Below are 27795 nucleotides of genomic sequence, written 5' to 3'. Positions count from 1 at the left end.
AAAACGCGAGACGCAGCGCTCAGTAATGGTTTTTAAAAAAGCGCAGCATAGAACGCGAGAGTCTCGAGACGCGCCTTTGAGACGTGATGCAATAACGACAATAACGGAAATAATAGAAATAGGCAAACTGCAGAATTTACAGATACAAGTTTTGACATGGAAAAAAAGAAAATAAGATAATAAATATAGCTGCGAGCAGCGATGGCGGGCCCAAGCCCGGTGGCACCGCCACCCCGGTGGCTTCAGGGCAACTGTGCACAGCGGGCAATAGGCACTTAAAACGGTTAAACATCAAAGGACTATGTCAAATTCACTCCACATTTACTGCACTACAAGGTGCCACTATAGAGCCCCTCCTCCCTGCCCATTTTCAAAGGATTACATGTGCCAAGTTTTAACATTATTCTGATGAATTTTGAAGCAAATCAGGTAAAAATAAGAGGGTGATCTCAATGTATGCTGAAAGTGACACATTTTCTGCTTCCAGTTGGTGGCGCTATGACTTTGAATCACAATAGTCACATCCATGTGATCAGCCTTGTACAACGAAGACTAAGCCGAAGTTTCATCAAAATCAATTAATTTATGCAGAAGTTATAACACTTTGTTTCCCTTTTCTTGCCATAAATTCGTTGCCTCGCCACGGCCAAACCGTTTGAGATATCCAAAATCCGTTTGCAATTAAACAACTTCAATGTGTTAGCAACAAGTTAAAAAAAGCTTGGTGTAAATTGGATAAACCCTGTAGGAGTAGTAGTATAAAATTCATAGCCTGTTTTTTCAAAAAATTAACATTCAAACCAAAATAGCTGACTTCCTGTTGGTCGGAGCTAATGAATGTAAATTAGAAAATTGTCCGGCTTGATGAGAACAATATGTGTACCAAGTTTGGTGACTGTAGGAAAAACAAACCCCCCACTTTTGTCAAAAGGTGGCGCTACTGAGCCCCTCCACCACGCCCATTTCTATGGCTTTGTCCATGTCTACTGGTTGACAATATTGATGTGTGTGTCGAGTTTCATGCAATTTGAAGCATGTTAAGAGCCTCAAAAACACTCAAGAATATTATTACAGTTTGACCTGTTGCCATGGCAACAATATTTCAAATATCAAAAATCCTGTCATAGGTCTACATCTGCTGTGTATTGACATTACACTGATGAAGTTTGAAGCAAATCAGGTAAAAATAAGAGGGTGATCTCAAAACATTTCAAAAAGTGATACACTTCCTGCTGCCAGTTGGTGGCGCTATAACTTTGACTCACAATAGTCACATACATGTGATCAGACTCCTATAACGAACACACTTGTGAAGTTTCATAAAGATCAATATATGTATGCAGACGTTATAACACATTTCCTGTTTCCTTTTTCTCGCCATAAATTCGTTGCCTCGCCACGGACAAACCGTTCGAGATATCAAAAATCCCCTGGCAATTTTTAATCATCAGTGTCTTGACTTCATGCTGACCGAGTTTGGTGGCGATCGGATTAATCGTCTAGGAGGAGTATATCAAATTCCAGAGCATGCGTTTTTCAAACAACCCTTAATAGCTGACTTCCTGTTGGCGTGACGTTTAACTTAGAGCACGAAAGTTGTTTGGCCCGATGAGGTCTATATGTGTACCGAGTTTCAGACTAATACGTGCAAGCGTGTTTAATATATGGACCAAATTTTCAGACCTTTTTCAAGGGGGCGCTGTTGAGCCCCCCTGCCACGCCCGGGTACCAGCTTCTGCCCGGCCCTGTTGGCCGCGGATTCCAATGTGTGTGCCAATTTTCAAGAGTTTTTGAGCATGTTAAGGCCCCCAAAAAGCCCCGGAAGACGGAAAAAAAAAAAAAAAAAAAAAAAAAAAAAAAAAAAAAAAATAATAATAAATATAGCTGCGAGCAGCGATGGCGGGCCCAAGCCCGGTGGCACCGCCACCCCGGTGGCTTCAGGGCAACTGTGCACAGCGGGCAATAGGCACTTAAAACGGTTAAACATCAAAGGACTATGTCAAATTCACTCCACATTTACTGCACTACAAGGTGCCACTATAGAGCCCCTCCTCCCTGCCCATTTTCAAAGGATTACATGTGCCAAGTTTTAACATTATTCTGATGAATTTTGAAGCAAATCAGGTAAAAATAAGAGGGTGATCTCAATGTATGCTGAAAGTGACACATTTTCTGCTTCCAGTTGGTGGCGCTATTACTTTGAATCACAATAGTCACATCCATGTGATCAGCCTTGTACAACGAAGACTAAGCCGAAGTTTCATCAAAATCAATTAATGTATGCAGAAGTTATAACACTTTGTTTCCCTTTTCTTGCCATAAATTCGTTGCCTCGCCACGGCCAAACCGTTTGAGATATCCAAAATCCGTTTGCAATTAAACAACTTCAATGTGTTAGCAACAAGTTAAAAAAAGTTTGGTGTAAATTGGATAAACCCTGTAGGAGCAGTAGTATAAAATTCATAGCCTGTTTTTTCAAAAAATTAACATTCAAACCAAAATAGCTGACTTCCTGTTGGTCGGAGCTAATGAATGTAAATTAGAAAATTGTCCGGCTTGATGAGAACAATATGTGTACCGAGTTTGGTGATTGTAGGAAAAACTAACCCCCCCACTTTTGTCAAAAGGTGGCGCTACTGAGCCCCTCCACCACGCCCATTTCTATGGCTTTGTCCATGTCTACTGGTTGACAATATTGATGTGTGTGTCGAGTTTCATGCAATTTGAAGCATGTTAAGAGCCTCAAAAACACTCAAGAATATTATTACAGTTTGACCTGTTGCCATGGCAACAATATTTCAAATATCAAAAATCCTGTCATAGGTCTACATCTGCTGTGTATTGACATTACACTGATGAAGTTTGAAGCAAATCAGGTAAAAATAAGAGGGTGATCTCAAAACATTTCAAAAAGTGATACACTTCCTGCTGCCAGTTGGTGGCGCTATAACTTTGACTCACAATAGTCACATCCATGTGATCAGACTCCTATAACGAACACACTCGTGAAGTTTCATAAAGATCAATATATGTATGCAGACGTTATAACACATTTCCTGTTTCCTTTTTCTCGCCATAAATTCGTTGCCTCGCCACGGCCAAACCGTTCGAGATATCAAAAATCCCCTGGCAATTTTTAATCATCAGTGTCTTGACTTCATGCTGACCGAGTTTGGTGGCGATCGGATTAATCGTCTAGGAGGAGTATATCAAATTCCAGAGCATGCGTTTTTCAAACAACCCTTAATAGCTGACTTCCTGTTGGCGTGGTGTTTAACTTAGAGCACGAAAGTTGTTCGGCCCGATGAGGTCTATATGTGTACTGAGTTTCATACTAATACGTGCAAGCGTGTTTAATATATGGACCAAATTTTCAGACTTTTTTCAAGGGGGCGCTGTCGAGCCCCCTGCCACGCCCGGGTACCAGCCTCTCCGGCGTCCTAATGGCCGCGGATTCCAATGTGTGTGCCAATTTTCAAGAGTTTTTGAGCATGTTAAGGCCCCCAAAAAGCCCCGGAAGACGGAAAAAAAATAAAAAAAAATAAAAAAAAAAAATAAATATAGCTGCGAGCAGCGATGGCGGGCCCAAGCCCGGTGGCACCGCCACCCCGGTGGCTTCAGGGCAACTGTGCACAGCGGGCAATAGGCACTTAAAACGGTTAAACATCAAAGGACTATGTCAAATTCACTCCACATTTACTGCACTACAAGGTGCCACTATAGAGCCCCTCCTCCCTGCCCATTTTCAAAGGATTACATGTGCCAAGTTTTAACATTATTCTGATGAATTTTGAAGCAAATCAGGTAAAAATAAGAGGGTGATCTCAATGTATGCTGAAAGTGACACATTTTCTGCTTCCAGTTGGTGGCGCTATTACTTTGAATCACAATAGTCACATCCATGTGATCAGCCTTGTACAACGAAGACTAAGCCGAAGTTTCATCAAAATCAATTAATGTATGCAGAAGTTATAACACTTTGTTTCCCTTTTCTTGCCATAAATTCGTTGCCTCGCCACGGCCAAACCGTTTGAGATATCCAAAATCCGTTTGCAATTAAACAACTTCAATGTGTTAGCAACAAGTTAAAAAAAGTTTGGTGTAAATTGGATAAACCCTGTAGGAGCAGTAGTATAAAATTCATAGCCTGTTTTTTCAAAAAATTAACATTCAAACCAAAATAGCTGACTTCCTGTTGGTCGGAGCTAATGAATGTAAATTAGAAAATTGTCCGGCTTGATGAGAACAATATGTGTACCGAGTTTGGTGATTGTAGGAAAAACTAACCCCCCCACTTTTGTCAAAAGGTGGCGCTACTGAGCCCCTCCACCACGCCCATTTCTATGGCTTTGTCCATGTCTACTGGTTGACAATATTGATGTGTGTGTCGAGTTTCATGCAATTTGAAGCATGTTAAGAGCCTCAAAAACACTCAAGAATATTATTACAGTTTGACCTGTTGCCATGGCAACAATATTTCAAATATCAAAAATCCTGTCATAGGTCTACATCTGCTGTGTATTGACATTACACTGATGAAGTTTGAAGCAAATCAGGTAAAAATAAGAGGGTGATCTCAAAACATTTCAAAAAGTGATACACTTCCTGCTGCCAGTTGGTGGCGCTATAACTTTGACTCACAATAGTCACATCCATGTGATCAGACTCCTATAACGAACACACTCGTGAAGTTTCATAAAGATCAATATATGTATGCAGACGTTATAACACATTTCCTGTTTCCTTTTTCTCGCCATAAATTCGTTGCCTCGCCACGGCCAAACCGTTCGAGATATCAAAAATCCCCTGGCAATTTTTAATCATCAGTGTCTTGACTTCATGCTGACCGAGTTTGGTGGCGATCGGATTAATCGTCTAGGAGGAGTATATCAAATTCCAGAGCATGCGTTTTTCAAACAACCCTTAATAGCTGACTTCCTGTTGGCGTGGTGTTTAACTTAGAGCACGAAAGTTGTTCGGCCCGATGAGGTCTATATGTGTACTGAGTTTCATACTAATACGTGCAAGCGTGTTTAATATATGGACCAAATTTTCAGACTTTTTTCAAGGGGGCGCTGTCGAGCCCCCCTGCCACGCCCGGGTACCAGCCTCTCCGGCGTCCTAATGGCCGCGGATTCCAATGTGTGTGCCAATTTTCAAGAGTTTTTGAGCATGTTAAGGCCCCCAAAAAGCCCCGGAAGACGGAAAAAAAATAAAAAAAAAAAAAAATAAATAAATAAATATAGCTGCGAGCAGCGATGGCGGGCCCAAGCCCGGTGGCACCGCCACCCCGGTGGCTTCAGGGCAACTGTGCACAGCGGGCAATAGGCACTTAAAACGGTTAAACATCAAAGGACTATGTCAAATTCACTCCACATTTACTGCACTACAAGGTGCCACTATAGAGCCCCTCCTCCCTGCCCATTTTCAAAGGATTACATGTGCCAAGTTTTAACATTATTCTGATGAATTTTGAAGCAAATCAGGTAAAAATAAGAGGGTGATCTCAATGTATGCTGAAAGTGACACATTTTCTGCTTCCAGTTGGTGGCGCTATTACTTTGAATCACAATAGTCACATCCATGTGATCAGCCTTGTACAACGAAGACTAAGCCGAAGTTTCATCAAAATCAATTAATGTATGCAGAAGTTATAACACTTTGTTTCCCTTTTCTTGCCATAAATTCGTTGCCTCGCCACGGCCAAACCGTTTGAGATATCCAAAATCCGTTTGCAATTAAACAACTTCAATGTGTTAGCAACAAGTTAAAAAAAGTTTGGTGTAAATTGGATAAACCCTGTAGGAGCAGTAGTATAAAATTCATAGCCTGTTTTTTCAAAAAATTAACATTCAAACCAAAATAGCTGACTTCCTGTTGGTCGGAGCTAATGAATGTAAATTAGAAAATTGTCCGGCTTGATGAGAACAATATGTGTACCGAGTTTGGTGATTGTAGGAAAAACTAACCCCCCCACTTTTGTCAAAAGGTGGCGCTACTGAGCCCCTCCACCACGCCCATTTCTATGGCTTTGTCCATGTCTACTGGTTGACAATATTGATGTGTGTGTCGAGTTTCATGCAATTTGAAGCATGTTAAGAGCCTCAAAAACACTCAAGAATATTATTACAGTTTGACCTGTTGCCATGGCAACAATATTTCAAATATCAAAAATCCTGTCATAGGTCTACATCTGCTGTGTATTGACATTACACTGATGAAGTTTGAAGCAAATCAGGTAAAAATAAGAGGGTGATCTCAAAACATTTCAAAAAGTGATACACTTCCTGCTGCCAGTTGGTGGCGCTATAACTTTGACTCACAATAGTCACATCCATGTGATCAGACTCCTATAACGAACACACTCGTGAAGTTTCATAAAGATCAATATATGTATGCAGACGTTATAACACATTTCCTGTTTCCTTTTTCTCGCCATAAATTCGTTGCCTCGCCACGGCCAAACCGTTCGAGATATCAAAAATCCCCTGGCAATTTTTAATCATCAGTGTCTTGACTTCATGCTGACCGAGTTTGGTGGCGATCGGATTAATCGTCTAGGAGGAGTATATCAAATTCCAGAGCATGCGTTTTTCAAACAACCCTTAATAGCTGACTTCCTGTTGGCGTGGTGTTTAACTTAGAGCACGAAAGTTGTTCGGCCCGATGAGGTCTATATGTGTACTGAGTTTCATACTAATACGTGCAAGCGTGTTTAATATATGGACCAAATTTTCAGACTTTTTTCAAGGGGGCGCTGTCGAGCCCCCCTGCCACGCCCGGGTACCAGCCTCTCCGGCGTCCTAATGGCCGCGGATTCCAATGTGTGTGCCAATTTTCAAGAGTTTTTGAGCATGTTAAGGCCCCCAAAAAGCCCCGGAAGACGGAAAAAAAAAAAAAAAAAAAAAAAAAAAATAATAAATATAGCTGCGAGCAGCGATGGCGGGCCCAAGCCCGGTGGCACCGCCACCCCGGTGGCTTCAGGGCAACTGTGCACAGCGGGCAATAGGCACTTAAAACGGTTAAACATCAAAGGACTATGTCAAATTCACTCCACATTTACTGCACTACAAGGTGCCACTATAGAGCCCCTCCTCCCTGCCCATTTTCAAAGGATTACATGTGCCAAGTTTTAACATTATTCTGATGAATTTTGAAGCAAATCAGGTAAAAATAAGAGGGTGATCTCAATGTATGCTGAAAGTGACACATTTTCTGCTTCCAGTTGGTGGCGCTATTACTTTGAATCACAATAGTCACATCCATGTGATCAGCCTTGTACAACGAAGACTAAGCCGAAGTTTCATCAAAATCAATTAATGTATGCAGAAGTTATAACACTTTGTTTCCCTTTTCTTGCCATAAATTCGTTGCCTCGCCACGGCCAAACCGTTTGAGATATCCAAAATCCGTTTGCAATTAAACAACTTCAATGTGTTAGCAACAAGTTAAAAAAAGTTTGGTGTAAATTGGATAAACCCTGTAGGAGCAGTAGTATAAAATTCATAGCCTGTTTTTTCAAAAAAATTAACATTCAAACCAAAATAGCTGACTTCCTGTTGGTCGGAGCTAATGAATGTAAATTAGAAAATTGTCCGGCTTGATGAGAACAATATGTGTACCGAGTTTGGTGATTGTAGGAAAAACTAACCCCCCCACTTTTGTCAAAAGGTGGCGCTACTGAGCCCCTCCACCACGCCCATTTCTATGGCTTTGTCCATGTCTACTGGTTGACAATATTGATGTGTGTGTCGAGTTTCATGCAATTTGAAGCATGTTAAGAGCCTCAAAAACACTCAAGAATATTATTACAGTTTGACCTGTTGCCATGGCAACAATATTTCAAATATCAAAAATCCTGTCATAGGTCTACATCTGCTGTGTATTGACATTACACTGATGAAGTTTGAAGCAAATCAGGTAAAAATAAGAGGGTGATCTCAAAACATTTCAAAAAGTGATACACTTCCTGCTGCCAGTTGGTGGCGCTATAACTTTGACTCACAATAGTCACATCCATGTGATCAGACTCCTATAACGAACACACTCGTGAAGTTTCATAAAGATCAATATATGTATGCAGACGTTATAACACATTTCCTGTTTCCTTTTTCTCGCCATAAATTCGTTGCCTCGCCACGGCCAAACCGTTCGAGATATCAAAAATCCCCTGGCAATTTTTAATCATCAGTGTCTTGACTTCATGCTGACCGAGTTTGGTGGCGATCGGATTAATCGTCTAGGAGGAGTATATCAAATTCCAGAGCATGCGTTTTTCAAACAACCCTTAATAGCTGACTTCCTGTTGGCGTGGTGTTTAACTTAGAGCACGAAAGTTGTTCGGCCCGATGAGGTCTATATGTGTACTGAGTTTCATACTAATACGTGCAAGCGTGTTTAATATATGGACCAAATTTTCAGACTTTTTTCAAGGGGGCGCTGTCGAGCCCCCCTGCCACGCCCGGGTACCAGCCTCTCCGGCGTCCTAATGGCCGCGGATTCCAATGTGTGTGCCAATTTTCAAGAGTTTTTGAGCATGTTAAGGCCCCCAAAAAGCCCCGGAAGACGGAAAAAAAATAAAAAAAAAAAAAAAAAAAAAATAATAATAATCCTTAGAAGAACAAGAGGGCCCTGCGCGAATTTTCGCTTGGGCCCTAATAATCCTTAGAAGAACAAGAGGGCCCTGCGCGAATTTTCGCTTGGGCCCTAATAATAATCCTTAGAAGAACAAGAGGGCCCTGCGCGAATTTTCGCTTGGGCCCTAATAATAATCCTTAGAAGAACAAGAGGGCCCTGCGCGAATTTTCGCTTGGGCCCTAATAATCCTTAGAAAAACAAGATAATAATCCTTAGAAAAACAAGAGGGCCCTGCGCGAATTTTCGCTTGGGCCCTAATGAGCGCCTCCTCCGCCATGTTGCCATTATATAAAACAGTTGTCATGCCAACTCGCAACGCTTGCCCCGCCTCCGAGAACTTCTGATTGGTCCACTGTTTTGGAACTGACATTGATGAGCGGCGCTGTGTGTAAAAGTTGAAATTCTTTTAACTTGACACGGCGTCTTAAAAACGCGGCGCTCATGTGTGAGGCGCTGCAAGAGACGCGAGCGTAACGGTCATGCATGTCCGCCAAGCGCGTGTTTACATAGAAAAACAATGGGAAAGTAGCGCAATGGAATAGAAAACGCGTTCTGTGTGAACGGCCCTTTAGTGAGTGAAAAAAACATTTAACCCTCTACCGCATAGTGTTGCCATATGACAACATACTCTTTATGTTCATTTCCTTGCCACCGTCTCTTTAAGAGAACATTCTAGTTTTTTTTGTTGGTAAGAAAAGACCTTAGTTTAGCCAATGATGTGCTTTGGTTAAGTCACATGACATGCAATTTTTTTTTCTGTGACGCGATATCTGACAGACTGCTGTCTCTTGTCGGTAGTTGCTGAAAGCAAACTAAAACGTCACAAACAAGGACCCGCCCATGTCACATTCACAAAAAAAATGTTAACATCCTCTCAGGTAAGGTATGATGACATATTCACCACTCAAAAAAGTTTTTATGAAATTAGTTTTTGGTAAATCGATAAAATGTCTGTGTTGCCATATGGCAACACTGCGCAATAATGGAATGACATTATTATAATAGGTTAGATAGCTAGCAAAAGTTAGCTGCAGTCTGTTAAGCTGTAACAATAACAACATTAATGCTAGTGATATAATGTTGATTAGTCGTATGTTAAGGACTGCCATGGCATTTATATTATGGATTAAATCAACATCAGAGATCTGCCAACCACTGGCCTACCATGGTGTCTCAAAAAGGAAGGTGCAAATGGCTGCAAGTGTATTGTTAGGGTGAAGAGCACAAAATGTGATGTCTACATGTGTCTCACCTCTGAAAAAAAAAATGCTTTTTGAAGTTTCATACAGAAAAAAGGTGAAGTTTCAAGGATTATGGGGGGTTCATGTTCATAACCTTCCTCTCATAAGATTGCGTAATGTTGAATTTTCATGAACTGCAATGTTTTTGGTTTTATGTCAATGTTTTATGATACATGATGAACAGTATTAGATTTGTTTTTAACTGTCTACACTTGCAATTTAAATAATATTCATGAAAAATGTAATGAAATTTAAAGAATATAAAGCATTATTCAGCAAAAGAGAATGGAAAAGCACAAGATGTTGGAAAATAAGTATAAGGTATTGTTTATAATTACTGCTAAAGCTTATAATAGCACCAATTGATTCAATACAAACAACATTTCTGAGGAAAAATATTAACTATATACACTTACACTTATTCTAAGTTATTTCCACTATTGTATGTTGTTGTTGCCATATGGCAACATATCATAAAGTACCTTAAAATAATATTTTTTTCCAAAATATTTTTTACAGCACTTTAAGTTAAGCCATTCTAAGAAAAGAAAAAGAGTCAAATATTTTTTTTTATAGATTTATCATAATGCGTGTGGTAGAGGGTTAAAAACATGAATACATTAAAAAAATATTACCGACCCTAAAGAAACCATAGATGGATGGATGGATGGATGGAACATTAGATAGAAAGATGGATGGATTGAATTGATGGATGGATGGATGGATGGATGGATTGAATTGATGGATGGAATGATGGATGGATGGATGGATTGAATTGATGGATGGATGGATGGATGGATTGAATTGATGGATGGATGGATGGATGGATGGATGGATGGATGGATGGATTGAATTGATGGATGGAATGATGGAATGATGGATGGATGGATGGATGGATGGATGTAACAAGAGATGGAAAGATGGATGGATGGATGGATGATAGAATCATAGATGGATGGATGGATCGAACGATAGATAGAAAGATGGATGATAGATGGATAGAACAATGGATAGAACAATGGATGGATGGATGGATGGATGGAACGATGGATTGATGAATTGATGGATGGAATGATGGATGGAACGATGGATAGAAAGATGGATGGATGGATGGATGGATGGATAGAATGATGGATGGATAGAACGATGGATGGATAGAACGATGGATGGATGGATGGATGGATGGAATAATGGATGGATGGATTGAATTGATGGATGGAATGTTGGATGGATGGATGGATGGATGGATGGATGAATGTAACGAGATAGAAAGATGGATGGATGGATGGATGGATGGATGGATGGATGGATGGATGATAGAATCATAGATGGATGGATGGATGGAACGATAGATAGAAAGATTGATGATAGATGGATAGAACAATGGATGGATGGATGGATGAATTGATGGATGGAACGATAGATAGAAAGATGGATGGATGAATATAACAAGAGATAGAAAGATGGATGATGGAATGATGGATGGATGGATGGATGATAGATGGATGGATGGATGGATGGATGGATGGATGGATGGAACGAAGGATGGATAGAATGATGGATGGATGAATGGATGGATGGAACGATAGAGAGATGTAGGGATGGATGGATAGAACGATGGATGGATGATGGATGGATGGATGGAACGATTGGATGGATAGGTTTCATGGAATGATAGATAGATGGATGGATGGAGTGATAGAAAGATGGATGGATGGATGGAGTGATAGAAAGATGGTTGGATGGAGTGATAGATAGAAGGATGATGGATGGATGGATGGATGATGGAGTGATGGATGGATGGATGGATGGATGGATGGATGGAGTGATAGACAAAAAGATGGATGGATGGAATTATAGAAAGATGGATGGAGGGATATGATTATAATTTTATTCATGAAACAGATAACATTTCCTCTCACAGTTTCTTGCTCACATGAGTTCAGGTTTTTAATAGAACCTCATGCTGTGTCACTGATTCGGGTCACAACCCCTCCAGGTCATTTGCTCAAGTAATCACTACCAGGGCACCACTGTTCGACTGCAGATTTTGGCATGTGCCTTGTGTTATATATTAGTTTGATTTATGGATGGATGGATGGATGGATTGAATTGATGGATGGAATGATGGATGGATGGATGGATGTAACAAGAGATGGAAAGATGGATGGATGGATGGATGGATGATAGAATCATAGATGGATGGATGGATCGAACGATAGATAGAAAGATGGATGATAGATGGATAGAACAATGGATAGAACAATGGATGGATGGATGGATGGATGGATGGAACGATGGATTGATGAATTGATGGATGGAATGATGGATGGATGGATGGATGGATGGAATGATGGATGGATAGAACGATGGATGGATGGATGGATGGATGGATGGATGGATGGATGGATAGATGGATGGATGGACCGATGGATGATGGATGGAATAATGGATGGATGGATTGAATTGATGGATGGAATGATGGATGGAACGATAGATAGAAAGATGGATGGATGAATATAACAAGAGATAGAAAGATGGATGATGGAATGATGGATGGATGGATGGATGATAGATGGATGGATGGATGGAACGATGGATGGATAGAATGATGGATGGATGAATGGATGGATGGAACGATAGAGAGATGTAGGGATGGATGATAGAACGATGGATGGATGATGGATGGATGGATGGATGGAACGATTGGATGGATAGGTTTCATGGAATGATAGATGGATGGATGGATGGAGTGATAGAAAGATGGATGGATGGAGTGATAGAAAGATGGATGGATGGAATTATAGAAAGATGGATGGATGGAGTGATAAATAGAAGGATGATGGATGGATGGATGGAACGATTGGATGGATGGGTTTCATGGAATGATAGATGGATGGATGGATGGAGGGAACGATAGATAGAAAGATGGATGGATGGATGGATGGAGTGATGGATGGAGTGATGGATGGAGTGATGGATGGATGGATGGAGTGATAGATAAAAAGATGGATGGATGGAATTATAGAAAGATGGATGGAGGGATATGATTATAATTTTATTCATGAAACAGATAACATTTCCTCTCACAGTTTCTTGCTCACATGAGTTCAGGTTTTTAATAGAACCTCATGCTGTGTCACTGATTCGGGTCATTTATTTAAATATTTGTTTGTTAAACAGCACAGATGAACATCTCCATGTGTTTTGTTGAGGACAAGCACCCTGGAGCAGTTTATCCTGAGCTCCATAAATAACCATACGCATTACACAACCCCTCCAGGTCATTTGCTCAAGTAATCACTACCAGGGCACCACTGTTCGACTGCAGATTTTGGCATGTGCCTTGTTTTATATATTAGTTTGATTTATGCTTTTATTAGATTGTGAGGACTTCCTCTCTCGGTTTGAATCCAGCCATGTGGTTTCCATTGAAACATTTATTTGCTAGAGTACCAGCCGCTTTCCCCAGTATAAGATAAACTTGTTTTTTATTGAAAGATTCAGTGTGTTTAAGCTCATCTATGAAAACCGCAGTACTGCTGCTAGACGTTATATTTGCACAAAGGTTATTCACATATGCAGGTCCAACTGAGATAATTGATCAGCTATACCTTTCATGCAGTATGTAATATAGCTGTTAGTGAATGTAAAAGGACTGCAATGTTGTAAAGATCAAAGTGCAGATAAATAAAGGTATGTCTTCTAAGAGAAGGAATCGATTCTGATCTGCCAAAGCTTTTGTAACATATCTACGTAGGTTTGTAACTAATTTGCATAATTTCCATCTATGGTCTTCATTGGTTGCCCGAGAATGTCTACTTTGCCCCGCCCTCAAACACTGTATTTACAGTTGAGGCTGGAAGAGTTTTGTTCGACCAATCACAGCAACCTGAGCCATCTGACCAATCAGAGCAGAATAGGCTCTTGGAAAAGAGGGGTTTAAAGAGACTGAATCCTTTATCGAGACGATTCAGAGACCGTGAGAAAAAAGGGGATTCTGCAATGATTATAATGAGAAAATAGTGTGACCCTGTATTGAGTGCATTAGAGAAACTGCGGTTTTCAGGAGGCCATGCCATCTCCTCCATAGCCATGCCACATGCCTCATACATCTGCTCTCACTCTCCACAGACCTCAGCGATCTTTCATTCTTTCCACATCCGAACTGCTGCTGTCACTCAGTGTTTCTTACTGAGGATCATTGAACACATCTGAAGGCCTTTAACTCTCAGTAGTTTGTCTCAGCATCTCTCGAGTTTAATTCAGACTATGGATCATATTTGGCGGCATGTGTTTTTGTTCATTATCTAATTAAAGGAGTAGTTCACCCAAAATTTAAAGGGGACCAATAATGCTCCTTTTACAAGATGTAATATAAGTCTCTGGTGTCCCCTAGAATGTGTCTGTGAAGTTTCAGCTCAAAATACCCCACAGATCATTTATTATAGCTTGTCAAATTTGCCTCTATTTGAGCAAAAACACGCTGTTTTTTTTGTGTGCATCCCTTTAAATGCAAATAAGCTGCTTCTCCTGGCCCCCTTTCCAGAAGAGGGCGGAGCTTTAACAGCTCACGCTTCGGTTGCTCTACAACAACAAAGCTGGAGAATCTCACGCAGCCAAAATGAGGATTGTCAGTAACGGTGTTCAGCCTTACATTGTTCAAACCGGAGTCGACACTGATGGAGAGACTCAGGAAGAAGTTACAACTTTTAGAATGAAACTGGACGTTTCTGAATGGTTAGTGGATAAATTGATGTAGTTGCTGTGGAGTTGATTCATCTCATCGACTAGCATGTGCCGTCATGTTAATCTTTTGTGCAAATACAGCGTTGAATTGATCCTCGTTTGTGAAGCAGTCCGGCGTAAAAAATGACGGCATGACAACAACGCTCTACTACAACAACTCTTCCTCTTCTCTAAAGCAGCCCAACATGGCCTCACTCCCTTTGTTGTGTGTTCTCGTGGGCGGGGTTTATGTAAATTTTAGGCTTAGTGATGTCACTAACACGGGAAGAAGCTTGTTGTAGTCCCTACCAGCCGTTTGTTGTAGTCCTTAAAAAGCGATTTCTGTAAAAAAAAAATAAATAAAAAAATTGTCAAAATGTAAATGTACCAAAGCATGTTTTTTTGTTTAAAACAAAAATGAACTATACCCAGGCCTTAACCGCTCCAAATTTTATCAACTAATTATGACTTAGTATCTCATAATCTCTACAGTTTTGTCATAATTATGATTTACCAAAGCATATTTTTTTTTATGTGGTGGAAATTGGCTTCTATATGTCTGAGCTGCTCCTTTTCATGCAATAAAAAGTAGACGGTGGATGATTTATATTGCCAAACTGATTATGGTGCTTTTTTTGGCGCTTAGCCACACTAATGCAGGTCAGACTTTTTCCAAAATCTTATTTTAAGTTCCACACAAAAAAGAAAGTCATAAAGGTTTGGAACAACATGAAGGGGTTGGTAAATGATGCAGAAAACATGTTTTTGTGTGGACTGTTTCTGTAAGAGTTCAGCGTGTTCAGTTTATACTGGAGTGTATGAACTAGTAGTATACTGTAGTAGTATGCCGTCATCACAAACACAGCCTGATATTGAAGATACACACATGGGACATGTTTAAGCATGACTGCCTCAGATCTTCACATGATCATTTTTTATCTCATCGCATGTTTTACTCTTTGACCAGCTTTTACTCTTTGACCAATTGTGAATGCCGTGCAGTTGTGCAATTTCTACCTCCCCTCTAAATAAAGATGCATTCTGGGATAAATTAATGGCAGTAGTGTCCAGTTGTTCCTGCCGTGTATGTCTGGTTCTTGTTAGTCAGTACGTATCATGTGTATCACAGCTTGACTGAGGTAATACAGCATAACGGTGCATGACGGTGCTATATCTCAGTCTCTTTAATACACTTAAAATAATCATTCTTAAAGTTTTACATGAGTAAACAGAGTATTTCTGTACAGATATCAGCATGTAGTGCTCTGACAAAAAACTGTTGTTTTTCTTTCTTTCTTTCTTTCTTTCTTTCTTTCTTTCTTTCTTTCTTTCTTTCTTTCTTTCTTTCTTTCTTTCTTTCTAATAAATTAATGAAATAATTCTTTAAAATGAAATAAATGAAGTCTTTTTCCCCAAAACACTGTTTATCTGACAAAAAACTGTTGTTTTTCTTTCTTTCTTTCTTTCTTTCTTTCTTTCTTTCTTTCTTTCTTTCTAATAAATTAATGAAATAATTCTTTAAAATGAAATAAATGAAATCTTTTTCCCCAAAACACTGTTTATCTGACAAAAAACTGTTGTTTTTCTTTCTTTCTTTCTTTCTTTCTTTCTTTCTTTCTTTCTTTCTTTCTTTCTTTCTTTCTTTCTTTCTTTCTTTCTTTCTTTCTTTCTTTCTTTCTTTCTTTCTTTCTTTCTAATAAATTAATGAAATAATTCTTTAAAATGAAATAAATGAAATCTTTTTCCCCAAAACACTGTTTATTTATAAACTACATTTATGGTGATATAAAAATATAATATTTCATTAAATACATTTAATTAAATAATTCCAAATACATTTTTGAAAACATTATTTAAATAATGTATTTATTTATTCATTTAAATACATTTGCTTAAATAATTTAGAAATAAATAGTTTAAATTTATTAACTGAAATTAAAATTAACAATTTTTCCAATCACATTGTTTTTTATTAACTACATTTATTTGTACATATATACATATATCAAATTTATTTTTACATAATTTATAATACATTTTAAATTATTATTATATACTGTAAATGTATTTATTTATTTTCTATTAAAATAAATGTATTTAATTTTTTTTTCCAAAAACATTGTTTAAATAAAATATTTTTTTTTATTTGAAATGATTGAAATAAAGGTATGTACATCTATCTATCTATCTATCTATCTATCTATCTATCTATCTATCTATCTATCTATCTATCTATCTATCTATCTATCTATCTATCTATCTATCTATCTATCTATCTATCTATCTATCTATCTATCTATCTATCTATCTATCTATCTATCTACTTTTTTTTTATTTTTAGTAGCCAGATAATGTACAGTCAGCTGTTGATAATGACAAAAGTCTTTTCATGGTGATGCATCATCCTGGCATTATTATATTATTAGTATCAAATGTTTATATTGTTGAATCCAAAATTAACATTAATACTTACAGTCTGTGTCTCTTCCATTTTTCACATACAGGGATCTACCTGCTGGACATGATTTACATCGACTCGGCCTATCCAGCCTCTGACAGCATCATTGAGACTCAGCAAAGAACCAATCAGATGAACAACATCCTCCGGGTGATCTCTGACCTCCAGATGTCCTGTACATACGGTCAGTTCATTTACTTTCAGTTAGTTTCGCTGAATATTAAGTCGTGAAATATGTGGGGGGATTTCAGATTGATATACATGTGTGTTTATATACGTGCACACGTCTGACCCTCAACCTCCTCACAGACCACCTCGTGACCCTCCCGCATGTGCAGAAGTACTTGATGTCTGTTCGCTACATCGAGGAGCTTCAAAAGTTCGTGGAAGACGACAATTTCAAGTAAGTGAGGAGCTGGCGGTCTCAAAGGTAAAATGCGAAGGGATTTTACATGCAGTGGTGCTCCTTCAAACGACATGATGACTTTAGCAGGACGCGTGGCACCGGCAGCAGCCCAGAGTGAGGGCGATCCGCCGGCCAGACCCATGATTTAAGGCAGAGCATCAGGAAATAGCAGATGATTGCATTTGTTTTTTTTTCTAGGCGGGCATCCCAAGGCATTTGACACTGGGAATTCACGGGTCACTGCTTTTATAGGCAAACAACACCGTGATTAGATTTTTGGGTGGTCAGCACAGTAAGAAGCAAAGTCATCATATAAATGTGGTGAAACTGTAACCGCCTTTAGACATTTTCATTGTACCATTAAATAGTGTTTTACACAAATGCAATGTGTTTTTATTAAAACACTGGGTGTTCTGTGAGTTTGAGCAACATGAAATTGCATTGCTTAAACTCAGCAGGGTCTAGGCCGAGTGAGTACAAACACATGGAGGAACCAACGAGATATAAATCCTTATATGCAGTTGTTCCAAATCATATAATTTGGTTAAAGGTAAAGCATGTAATTTTTTGCACAAAAGCTTCCAGCAATTCTGTGCCAGAGTTGTGTTTAAAGGATTAGTTCACTTCAGAATTCAAATTTCCTGATAATTTACTCACCCCCGTGTCATCCGAGATGTTTGTCTTTCTTTCTTCAGTCGAAAAGAAATGAAGGTTTTTGAGGAAAATATTCCAGGATTTTACTCCATATAGTGGACTTCGATGGCTACCAATGGGTTGAAGGTCCAAATGTCAGTTTCATTGCAGGGCTCTACACGATCCCAGACGAGGAATAAGGGTCTTATCTAGTGAAACGATCAGTCATTATCTTAAAAATTAAAAATGTATATACTTTTTAACCACAAAAGCTCACCGATGCGCCACGCATTACCTAATCATGTTGTAAAAGTCACACAAAAAGTATTCCAGTCGCGTCATAATATGAAGGTCGAGCCACTGTTTTTACTACTTTTCTGGACCTTGAATGTTGTAGTAGGTTTGCTTTCAATGGAGGATGAAAAAACTCAAAATATCTTAATTTGTGTTCCGAGGATGAACGAGGGTCTTACGGGTGTGAAACGACATGAGGGCGAGTCATTAATGACAGAAATTTCATGTTTGGGAGAACTAACCCTTTAATGTCATTTTAAAAAGAATGCAGTAATTCTGTCTTTGTTTTAGTGTGAACTTTTAAAGTTCTCCTTTCGACCTCATTCCATCATGAACAGCTGCGAAGTAAATTTGTAAATTAGCAATTCATCAGAGAGAGTTAAAAGAGCCTCTGATTATGCTGGATTTAAATGTTTACCCTGCGGGATAAGTGATTGTCTTTGGACCGCTCGTCTCAACATTGTGAAGAGGCTGTTATCATTGGCACGCACTTTATAATAAGTACATTACTGATATTGATGTCTCAACATGGGAGGGGAAATGAGACACTGAGTACAATATCCTGATATCACCCACGCTGAAAAAGATTCGTCTGTTGAAGCAATCATATTAGCACAAAATTATGGAATATTATCTTGTGTTGTGTTTATAAAATTTAAATGTCCTTTAACAGTCATCTTTAGCAGATGTAAAACAAAATCATCATGTTTCTCAGCATCTTTTGTACCTGTCTGAGAAGCAAATGTCTTTTTTCTCCATTTCCTGTGGACGGTCATCCGTGAAAGGCTCAGACATAAACACTTCCCAATATCAATCTTTCATTTAGCTCATTTTAAATGATTGTTTTTTTAGCTTGGACCGAATCCTGTGCTGACGACGGACAATCAGTAAATGTCAGAGTTAATCAGAGTTCTTCAGTTTCAAGTATGCAGTATCAGGGAATACATCCATCACACGTCACATGCCTTAAGCACAGGTTTGGGGAGAAACGGACTAAAAATGGTGTTATGTAACCAGGAAACAAAAAATGAAACTCAAGGCTCAACAATAAGGATTTTTTTTCCTCTGACCTGCTCATTTTTACTTGCCCGACCAACATTTTCTCTGGCCCCATGGCAAATATGTTAAATGTAAATTTTGATTGAAAAATCAAAAATTTGCATATTTTTGAAAATATACACTCACTGGCCACTTTATTAGGTACACCATGCTGGTATCAGGTTGGCCTTTTGCCTTCAGAACTGCCTTAATTCCTCGTGTCATAGATTCAACAAGCCGCTGGAAACATTCCTCAGAGATTTTGGTCCATATTGTCATGACAGCATCACACAGATACTGCAGATTTGTCGGCTGTACATCCATGATGTGAATCTCTCGTCCCTCCACATCCCAAAGCTGCTCTATTGGATTGAGATCTGGTGTTCATTTGAGTCTAGTGAACTCACTGTCATGTTCAAGAAACCAGTTTGAGATGATTTGAGCTTATTGACATGGTGCGTTATCCTGCTGGAAGTAGATCAGAAGATGGTTCACTGTGGTCATAAAGCGATGGACATGGTCAGCAACAATACTCAGGTAGACTGTGGTGTTTAAATGATGCTTAGTTGGTACTAAGAAGCCCAAATTGTGCCAAGAAAATCTCCTTCACACCATTACACCACCAGCAGCCTGAACCATTGATACAGGAGGCAGGATGGATCCATGCTTTCATGTTGTTTACACCAAATTCTGACCCTACCATCTGAATGTCGCAGCAGAAATCCAGACTCATCAGACCAGGCAACGTTTTTCCAATCTTCTGTTGTCCAGTTTTGGTGAGTTTGTGTGAATTATATCCTCAGTTTTCTGTTCTCAGCTGTCAGGAGTGCTGCTGTAGATCATTTGCTTCAAAGTTAGATGTGTTGTGTGATCAGAGATGCTCTTTTGCAGATCTAAGTTGCAAAGAGTGTTTATTGGAGTTACTGTTGTCTTTCTATCAGCTGGAACCAGTCTGGTCATTCTGACATCAAGTCTGGCATCAACAAGACATCTTCACCCACAGAACTGCCTCTCACTGGATATTTTCTCTTTTTTGGATCATTCTCTGTAAACCCTAGAGATGGTTGAGTGTGAAAATCCCAGTAGATCAGCAGTTTGTGAAATACTCAGACCAGCCCGTCTGGCACCAACAACCATGCCACGGTCAAAGTCACTTAAATCTCCTTTCTTCCCCATTCTGATGCTCAGTTTGAACTTCAGCAGATCTTCTTGACCGTGTCTACATGCCTAAATGCATTGAGTTGCATATGATGATGATTAGATTTTTGCATTAACGAGCTGAACAGGTGTACCTAATAAAGTGGTTAGTGAGTGTATGTATTTTTATATTTTATACAAATGGGAAACAATACTGATTTTTCTGTCATTTTCAACCTATTTTAACTTCTAAACTATCACAAGTCATTCTTGTCATTTCAACAAAACCTCATCAGCAAGATAGCATTACTGTACTTTGATGACTTATTTAACTTGAACAACTTGCCACAACAATGTTCAATACATTGCAAAAAAAAATCCAAATGTTTTGTTTAGTTGTGGGTTGTTTGAAGTTTAGGCATCAAAAAACATACATATTCAACAACTATGACCCTTCTGTCATCTGACCCGATTTAAGCTATCAGGTGCTCCGTGTTGTTGAGCCCTGTAACTGTATTCTGCTAAAGTCACATTTAAAAATACATATAATAATACTCTTTGTAAAAATAACAGATTTTGTAGTGAATCGAGTCTGTTTTCAGTCAGGAGTTTGTGTCATCTGTCATTTTTTAGCTGATCCATCATTGTTTATACAGCGAAGGAACTCTGAGCATCTGTCATGAGTGTTATTTGTGGTTTGCCGTATCTGAAATCTCCAGGGTGTTTTCTGCACAGCTCAAGGCTGTTTTATTGCGGGTGATATGGGCTGAAGTCCAAATCTCTTGAAAGAGATAAATAAGAGCTAGTGGATCATGATGATAGTCGGCAGTTGTCATGTGGTCTCCATGGTGACGTTTCGTCTGTGACCCCGTTACGACCTCTCATGGCCGCAAATGCATGGAAACCTTAGGGCGGGCTATTGAAGTTCATCCAGAATTGACATCATCCTGCTGGCTGTATCCTGGCCCGACAAACCCCAGCCTCCCTCATCACCACTGGCCATCTCACTTTCTGTTCCAGGCTCTAGGTCTTTTGCGCTGCAGGTCCAGCGGTCTGGAAACACTACACACTCACCAGGGTGGAAAATTAACTTCACCCACCAGACACAGAAGCTGCTGAATGAGCAGTTCTAAATTATTTCACATGTCGAAGTTTTGCATATTTACCACGTAAACGTACACTCTTAAATATAAAGCTTCCAAAATGGGGTTTTCGCAGCGATGCCATAGAAGAAGCATTTTTAGTGAATATTCTTAAAAGAACCATTTTTCTTAGTGTGAAGAACTTTTTTCCACTATAAAGAACCTTTAGTGCAATGGAATGGATGTTAAAGATTCTTCATGGAACCATCAGTTCCAATAAAATAACTTTAAAAGAATATTTGTAAATGCTTATAGATTTCCCTTTAATACAGGCATGGCTTGACATTAACACCCGCCAAATGTGGGTGGATTTCAGCAGTGGATTTCCTACTAGCCACTTTGACTGGTTGAATATTTTATATATATATTCAATTATAATCTTTTAAAAAGTCATCTGAAATAGTAAACTAAGTGCAATGTAGTGCTGTCAAAAATAATGATTTTTCTATACATATCGATAATGAAATATCTGAAATGCTTCCAATACTCATTTTCCACAGAATAGATACATGATACCAGCTGCTCTTTCTCTCTCTCATCTCTTTGACAGTGAGTTGACACACAAACCCTCCTCCCCTCACTCGTTTCATTTGCTATGGATGAATAATGTTGGTTACAGGGTTTGAATTTTGGGGTAGGATTGAGTGTATTGCCGATAATTTTAATTTTATTCATTCCCGCAGATTTTGTGCTCATGCCCAAAGTGTGTGCACATAAAGCCGCCTCAGTACTAAATTGAGTTGTTTTTCTCTGCTTATAGTGCTTAAACAGTCAAATACACACAAAATAATGTCAAAATGCCGGTCTTGGTCAGTATTCCCGTAAACACAATCAGTTATGTTTTAAGTGAATGTAAACAGTTGAGAAAGTGCGTTAAGTCTTAAAGTGACAGCTGCCTAATATACTTGCTGCCAAATTATGAGATAATATTAAAATATCTATATGGCAGTTTTCCCCATTGTATCTATGTTAAAATTTGTGTCCAGTGAAAATGCTGAGTGGCTAGTAACTTTGGAAAACCACTAGACACAGTGGCTGGTGAGCAAAAAAGTTAATGTCAAGCCCTGAATACAGGTAAATGTGTGATTGCTTTAGAATGGTTTAAAGAAATGTCTTGTATTCTTGCTATGGAAAAAAATGACATGTAATTAAAGGGTTAGTTCACCCAAAAATGAAAATTATGTCATTAATGACTCACCCTCATGTTGTCCCAAACCTGTAAGACCTCCGTTCATCTTCGGAACACAATTTAAGATATTTTAGATTTAGTCCGAGAGCTTTCTGTCCCTCCATTGAAAATGTATGTACGGTAGACTGTCCATGTCCAGAAAGGTAATAAAAACATCATCAAAGTAGTCCATGTGACATCAGTGGGTTAGTTAGAAGTTTTTGAAGCATTGAAAATACATTTTGGTCCAAAAATAACAAAAACTACGACTTTATTCAGCATTGTATTCTCTTCCGGAATCCTTTCCATTGAATTGATTCCATTGAATTGATTCCACTGAATCCTTTCATCTGTCGGCTTTGGTAATGCACTTTTACGTCGCCGTGGTTGTTTTTGGCGATTAGGACATCCGCGACATGCACACTTATGCACCATTTTAAAAAATATAGCAATACCAAAATACAAACAATGTAGAATAGCTTGAATACAGCGTGCGTCTCCCTCAGACTGTAAACGAAGCTCGGGCGCCCCGGATAACACATCAGCAGCGTCACTGCGGAGTCGTGAACCACACTCCGGAGCAGAAGGGGGCGGTAATGCACCAATAAGCTGGATGCCAACCGCCGTAAAACAGGAAAGAAGAAGAAGCGGAGTCGTGAACACGGATTGACAACAGACCCGGAAGAGAATACAATGCTGAATAAAGTCGTAGTTTTTGTTATTTTTGGACCAAAATGTATTTTCGATGCTTCAAAATGTCGCGGATGTCCTAATCGCCAAAAACAACCACGACGACATAAAAGTGCATTACCAACGCCGACAGATGAAAGGATTCAATGGAATCAATTCAATGGAAAGGATTCCAGAAGAGAATACAATGCTGAATAAAGTCGTAGTTTTTGTTATTTTTGGACCAAAATGTATTTTAGATGCTTCAAAAATTTCTAACTAACCCACTGATGTCACATGGACTACTTTGATGATGTTTTTATTACCTTTCTGGACATGGACAGTCTACCGTACATACATTTTCAATGGAGGGACAGAAAGCTCTCGGACTAAATCTAAAATATCTTAAACTGTGTTCCGAAGATGAACGGAGGTCTTACGGGTTTGGAACGACATGAGGGTGAGTCGTTAATGACATCATTTTCATTTTTGGGTGAACTAACCCTTTAAAGGAATCAATAAGATTGTAAAAATTTAGTCTTTTTAATGTTTGGAATAGTTTTACTGTACGTTATCTGGTTTCTGAACTCTCAACCTCTGTTAAGTCACTCCAATCTCATCGGTAAAGATTTTTGTTTTCGTTACTGAGAAATGCTGTTATGTGCAAATTACAACAGAATGATTGATTGCTGTCATTAGAGCTTCTCCAGGGAATTCACCACACCCAATGTTATCTGACTCTAAATATTTCAACTTCCCTTAAAACAGTGTGTTATCCTAAAAGAATCTGATCTTTTCTTTCACAGATCCCCAGGACACTGTTCCAGGTTGTTGAGTTGCTGTTTTTGGCGGTTTCATTTTGTTCTTTGGCTATCAATAGATGCAATCTGTTTTGTGTTATTTATTTTTAGTGTGCCCATTGTGTTAATTCAGTTTCATTTTCCTGGACGGAGGTTATGGATGTTATTTCTGCAGATGTGTTAGGGTGATCAAAGCCGTCTGAAAATATTCAATGACCTGCAGTAATTGATCTCTTGTTCGGTCATAAACGTCATAAAATGTCCAATGGCTGCATTAGAGATGAGTAAACTGAAACACCTTTTGTTTGTTAACAAGTTGATAATAAAAGTCTCATGACATGAGAAATCAAACTTGCCTTGATCTTTTGACATATGAGGTCTTTGTACCATTAAAACATCCTGCAAATTTCATAGCAAACATCCTTCTCATTATAAACAAAGCATTTATTTAAACAAGCTCCAAAAACGGCTTGTTTTGATATTGCAGGATCTGTGACGTTACACAGGGAAATACATTTGCATATACATTTGCATAGACATCAACGAATAGTTGTCATCATCACACCATAGGCCCCGCCCACTGGCATTCAGTCACTTAACGGCTGACATTTGCCTACACTGGATGTGAGCATCACGTAAAAAGCAAATAAGAATGAGACAAGACAAGATTTTTGCACAGTATTTTTAAGAAATCCTCATTGAGTGCAAACCATAAGTGCAACCATAATCAAAGTACTCTCAGTATTCAAAGTGCAACCAGAGACCAGAGTAGCAGAGTGGTTACAACTACACAGCCCAGCCTAAGATAGGTTTGATATTCGGAGACAGGCTATTGTAGGTAGCACATCAGGGAGCTTGCGTTTTACTTTCGCTTTCGAAAACATGATCGCACATACTCTGTGTATAGGGAGTGGTAGTGCTGAGCACGCATTCTACAAGATAAGACCTTTATCAGATGCTTAGGCTCTGTTGCGCAACGAATCCTCCGCCATGGTCTTGTCAGTCATCTCACCTTATACTCTTGTCACATGATCAGCAAACTGTGATTCCTGCTGCACTGTGTGCGACTCTGCAGCTCGTGCTGGATGAGCAGAGCAGACGTTTACAGTAGTTTACAACTGAAGTGACTGTTATCCAACTGAATTAAATAGTTTTTATTTCTATAAAAAAAAGCAAAATGACGTGGTGGGCACCGTAATGTAATGTAAATGTAGCTGATGCAGATTCTATGCTATTTCACCCTCATGCATCGCCATGGTGATATATCGCAAGACAGAAATCTCTTTAATATTGCAAGATTGTGGCACAAGATCTTGTCTCACCCCTACTGGATACAGTATACAGAGCAACACTAATATTTTTTTTTTCCTTTTCAGTTCATGCATTCACTGGGAATCGAACCCATGACCTTAGCGTTGCTATAGTGCCATGCTCTACTGTTTGAGCTACAGAAACTTATTGGCTGCATGGTGTTTATTTTGAACATTCCTTTCAAAAGCTGACTTTACGTTATGCCAAAACACTATTAAAAAGACTACTTTTGCATATTCTGTGAATCATAGTTGATGGTGTGGTAATAAGAGATTACAGTTCAGTTTATTGGATTGTTAACAATGAGTCCCTTCTGTTCCCCTATAAAAACGTGAAATATTATCGGCCCAGCAGATCCCCTTTGGGTTTCTCAATGTCTCAATGTCATGACTTGTAAAGTTAAATGTGAGCGTGTACCGTGTGGGGAGTTACTTCACCTCAGAGGCCTGTTAGAGCCGTTTATAGGAAAGTGCTTTTGAAAGGTGAAGTGGTGTTAGATTTGTTCGTAGATTTGAAATCGGACATACATTGCCACTCATTAGGACGGGTCAAGTAGCTGAACACTGACTCTGTGTTAATATGTAAATGTGAGTGGTCATATGTTAATGAGCTTGTTGTTTTGATGTCACAATCATGATGATTTCTGAGCCTTTTTTCCATAAATTCTCACTGCTGTGATTGGCTGATATCTTTGCCTATAAAATTACTCTCAAAAACTTTTAGCATGTTTTTACTATTACAGCTCTCAAGGTTTACTAATCATGAAAAGTGTTGATTATAGCATGACATTTAGATCTATGGCATTATATTTAGATCGTGGCATGAAAGGTTGCAGTGATGAACATTGTAGGCGATCACAGACATGTTGTTGAGCTCATGAATGCAGTGATCTCGTCAATCCAACTCAATTTCTGCACACTAACGAATGCTTTCATCATAACTAACAGTGCAAACGCGATGTAACTAAGAGATTTGTTGAACCGTTTAAATCACTGTTTAAATAACAGATTATTTTCATCCTACTAAGAGAAACAAAGTAAAGTTGACCATTTAGTCACTGGTTTGATTTACTGACACACAGACAAAGAACACCTGACTGTACATGAATCATTAATATCAGATCAGATCATTAGAATCAACATAGTTACTGACATGTTGTTGCATTACTGTCGAGTCCATATCGCAAAAGTCTGTTTGCAAAGCCTGCGCCGAAAAGTGATTGATTTACCAAAGAATCCACAGTGAAATGTACCGAATACAAATAAATAAAGCTCAACTGAGACATTCACATTGTTGAAAATAAATAACCATATTCCTAGCATTAGGATCCTTTGAAAGGTAATGTTATATTTATCCTGTTGTATCGCTCTTCTCACTAATGCTGCATTCACATCGAACGTGTCTGGGGCATCAAATTCGCGCCAGACGCGTCTAGTTGGACGCTTGAACATTTTGAAATCTAGGCACTTCAGACGCGCGTAAAATTCGCTCAATTCGCGCGTCTAAACAAAGTGTGTTCAGACGCGAATTCGCGTCATGGGAGGGGCTTCCATCTCTTTCTGCACATATCCTCTGAATAAACACATCATCTTGTCAGTTGGAAACTAGTAGCGGCAGTTTAACTCTGTTATGCCGACCGGCTTTTGCTAGCGAGCAGGTGGGCTATGATCAACGGCTAAAATCATGCAAAGCATTTTACAACTAACCAGATTGTCCGATTTCTTCGCTTATCCTCTTCCAGGCAAGGTCTTTTTTTATTCCTGTCTCTATAAAAATATGATGACACATCATAGAGCTCAGGGTGGCCACACACAGCGACTATTATCTTTGTTCTGGTCTCCACCGCTGATCACGTCATAAACACGTTACCAAAGCAGAGTCCCTGATTGGTTAACGCGACGCAAATTTACGCCAAAGTTCAGATTTTTCAACTCGGGCGTCTAGGGCGTCAGACGCTCAATTCGCGCGTCAGATGCATCAGGCACGTCGGGCGCGTGAACGCTCAATTCACACCACGGCATTCGCGCGTCAACGGCCGACTCGCCTATACGCTTGATTCGCGCCGCAGGATGACTAGACGCGCGTTTACATTGACTTAACATGTAAATCAGACGCCCCAGACACGTTCGGTGT

The 27795-nt window shown here is 39.2% G+C and overlaps 1 protein-coding gene across 2 annotated transcripts in view; it reads left to right on the top strand.

Annotated features, from left to right (window-relative positions):
- The window catches only part of LOC125266903 (ras-specific guanine nucleotide-releasing factor RalGPS1), a 206867-nt gene that overhangs the window by 151630 nt on the left and 27442 nt on the right, over window positions 1–27795 (top strand). For both annotated transcript variants that reach the window (XM_048188026.1, XM_048188025.1), the window contains exons 9-10: window positions 17111–17248; window positions 17374–17467. In XM_048188026.1, the coding sequence (XP_048043983.1) occupies window positions 17111–17248; window positions 17374–17467 (232 nt within the window). The remainder of the gene's footprint in view (window positions 1–17110; window positions 17249–17373; window positions 17468–27795) is intronic.

The sequence above is a fragment of the Megalobrama amblycephala genome, linkage group LG4 (genome assembly GCF_018812025.1).
Source record: "Megalobrama amblycephala isolate DHTTF-2021 linkage group LG4, ASM1881202v1, whole genome shotgun sequence".
Taxonomy (NCBI): Eukaryota; Metazoa; Chordata; class Actinopteri; order Cypriniformes; family Xenocyprididae; genus Megalobrama; species Megalobrama amblycephala.
Note: the sequence above shows the minus strand (reverse complement) of the source record. Positions and strands in the feature narration are given on the sequence as shown.